Source organism: Dasypus novemcinctus, chromosome 6 (genome assembly GCF_030445035.2).
Source record: "Dasypus novemcinctus isolate mDasNov1 chromosome 6, mDasNov1.1.hap2, whole genome shotgun sequence".
Classification (NCBI taxonomy): Eukaryota; Metazoa; Chordata; class Mammalia; order Cingulata; family Dasypodidae; genus Dasypus; species Dasypus novemcinctus.
The window spans coordinates 3,170,487-3,173,322 of NC_080678.1; the positions used below are offsets into that span (position 1 = coordinate 3,170,487).

General features: G+C 41.7%; 1 protein-coding gene across 1 annotated transcript; it reads right to left on the bottom strand.

Annotated features, from left to right (window-relative positions):
* Nucleotides 1-1,467: 1,467 nt before the first annotated feature.
* LOC101430474 (olfactory receptor 13A1-like) lies at nt 1,468-2,406 on the bottom strand. Its single transcript, XM_004472413.2, has one exon. The coding sequence runs from the start codon at nt 2,404-2,406 to the stop codon at nt 1,468-1,470; it is 939 nt and encodes a 312-aa protein (XP_004472470.2).
* Nucleotides 2,407-2,836: the final 430 nt, after the last annotated feature.

The following is a 2,836-nucleotide window of genomic DNA, read 5'->3' on the forward strand; positions in this document are numbered from 1 at the left end:
TGGTGTGAACCACACTCATTCATTTCCACATATTACATTTACACATACTACAAGCACATATAAAAACACACAAATAAAATCACATGCTCACAAACACACTAACATGTGCATATACACTCACGCTCTCACACACATGCAACTCTGAGAGAGGACAAATTTGGATCTCTCCTCATGGATCTCTCCTAACCCTGGGTCCCACATCTCTCCTGTCACTCACTGGTTGTTAATGCTCAATGCCACTAACAAGTTTGTCTTCTTCATCTCTCATCTCATGAGATCTACGCATTTTTCTTGTCTTTATGGTGGGTGAATTAGAATGCAATTGCTTTTTTTTGTCACCATCACAGTAACTTGTAACAATAAAAATTTCAAAAATGACCAATCCACAGTAACTTGTAACAATAAAATATCTGGAAAGAACAAATCTTCTTAGGGCATCATTTGTTAAGTGCTATGGCTTTCCTGGACCACCTAGAAGCCTAGAATACACTATAAAAATGGGGCTCCTTGTTCCAGAAAATGGAATTTCTTGAATAGTATCCAAAATGTTTTATCTCAAAATAACCAGTTGTGAAGATTATCACACAAGGAAATGTGAATTAGAAGTGATTTTGCTAAAATCCACATACTGCTTTACATCTTTTGATAGAAAGAAATTCTGGTGGAAGATGCTCAGAAAAGGGCTGCCAAGATCTTCAGATGTTATGGATCTTTGAGTTATCACTAATCTCCACACAACAGGAGTCATCAAGAAAGAAATTCTCATGCAAACTCTTCCAGATCCACCCGCAGGAAAGAATACCAGGGCCATAGCCTCACTGGGGCACTAGTTCCCTCCTTCAGCTGCAGCTCTAAAACATGTTTGAACCCCACCTCCCTTAGCATTCCCAACCCTTTCCCAAATATGCCCCTGTGAATCCACTGAGATCCTCTCCTCAGTGGTTCTGTCTGTTTTACTCGACAAGTAAGTACTCAAACCCTGCCCTGGACCTGAGACTTGTATGATTGGAGAAGGGTGCTTCTACCTCTTCAGAACTCACAAACAATTAGGGACATTAACAACAAAGGTTATTACATAGTGTGTGTGAGAGAACTTTAACATTGTCTTGTAAACCTCGGGGCTGTTATTACCTAATAGTTGAGTCTGGTAAAGGTGCCTAGTTTTGGATCCTGAACATGCCACATTCTGCTTTTTAATTTGCATTATCACACATTGCATCTCTTATTGACAGTGTTAATACAAATTTCTATGCATTTAAACTCTCCATTTGTTAAATGTGGAACAAATGTATAGGTCCCCAATATTCCCCAATTGGTGCTTGTGTAATTTCAAGAATGTCTAGAATTTGTGTTTCAATGTATTTTTTTTCTTTCTAATATAAAATGACACCCAATGAATACATTTTAGGTTGTGATAACTTAGAGTTAAAACCTTTCCCAAGCCAGCACTTATTTTAAAATAGGTAATTACAGCTTCTTGGCTAAAAATGTAAAGACTTTAGTGAGAGCAGCCTTGACATCCTTATTCCTTAGTGTGTAGATGAGAGGGTTTAAGGTGGGGCTCACTGTGGCATAAAGCACAGCCATGATCTTGCCCACTTCAGGGGAGTAGCTGGAGCCTGGGGTCAGGTAAGTGTAGATGACAGTGGTGTAGTACATGGTGACCACAATGAGGTGGGAGGAACAAGTGGAGAAGGCTCGCTGCTTTCCCTCAGCTGTACGAATCTTCAGGATGGTGGAAATTATGAAGCTGTAGGACACAATGGTGAGGAGAAAATTCAACACAGCATAGAAGATATCAGCAATTATTACCATGATATTGTTCAAGTATGTGGAAGAGCAGGAGAGGAGCAACACTGGGGGCATCTCACAGAAAAAGTGATCTATCACATTGGGCCCACAGAAGTTCAGCCGTAACACCAGACAGGTATCGACTCCAGCACCAAGTATGCTGATGCCCCACACGGCTCCTGCCAGAGCTGCACACACTCGATGGCTCACCATGGAGCCATAGTGCAGGGGATGGCAGATGGCCATGTAGCGATCATAGGCCATGGCAGTGAAAAGAAGCAACTCTGCTGAAACAGACCATGTCTGGAAGAACATCTGGATAATGCAGCCCCTGAAGGAGATGGTTCTCTTTTCTGCTACCAGAATCTCAAGCAGCTTAGGCAAAACACTGCATGCACAGAACACATCAAGCACAGCCAAGTTTACCAGGAAAAAGTACATGGGTGTGTGCAACCCAGGGCTGAAGCTGATGGCTCCCACGATGAGGGAGTTGCCACAGAGGGCCATGGTGTAGAGGGAGAGGAAGAGGATGAAGAAGAGAACCCGGAGGTGTGGTCTTTCTGAGAACCCCTGCAGAATGAATTCTGTCACCAGGGTCTGGTTTCTCATGGCCATTTACTAGTCTGGTCAGATCTACAGTAGAGCTACAAAAAAAGTGTTTAATTATTTGTCAGTATACATAGGTAAGGACACCCTCATGACACTGGTTATCCCCAAATGTAAACCCAGTGAACAACCATCACCCTCTAACAATGTCTTCCAATAAAAACAACCCTCTCTCAATACTTCTGTTGTTCCTTCTAGGCTTCTATGATCCTATCAATTCTCATTTCATTTTCATATCATTCTTTTCATCCATGCTTTCATTCTCTTGTCATTCCTTCTTCTCTTATTTTGCCTTTCTTGCATTTTCCCTTCCCTATCTTATCCTTCCATCCTATAAAATTTCAACATTCAATGAACACCTTTTGATACACATTCTCTTTCCCACCCCCCTTCCTTCCACTCAGCTATGTTGTTCTTCCCAACATGCAAACCTCACTTA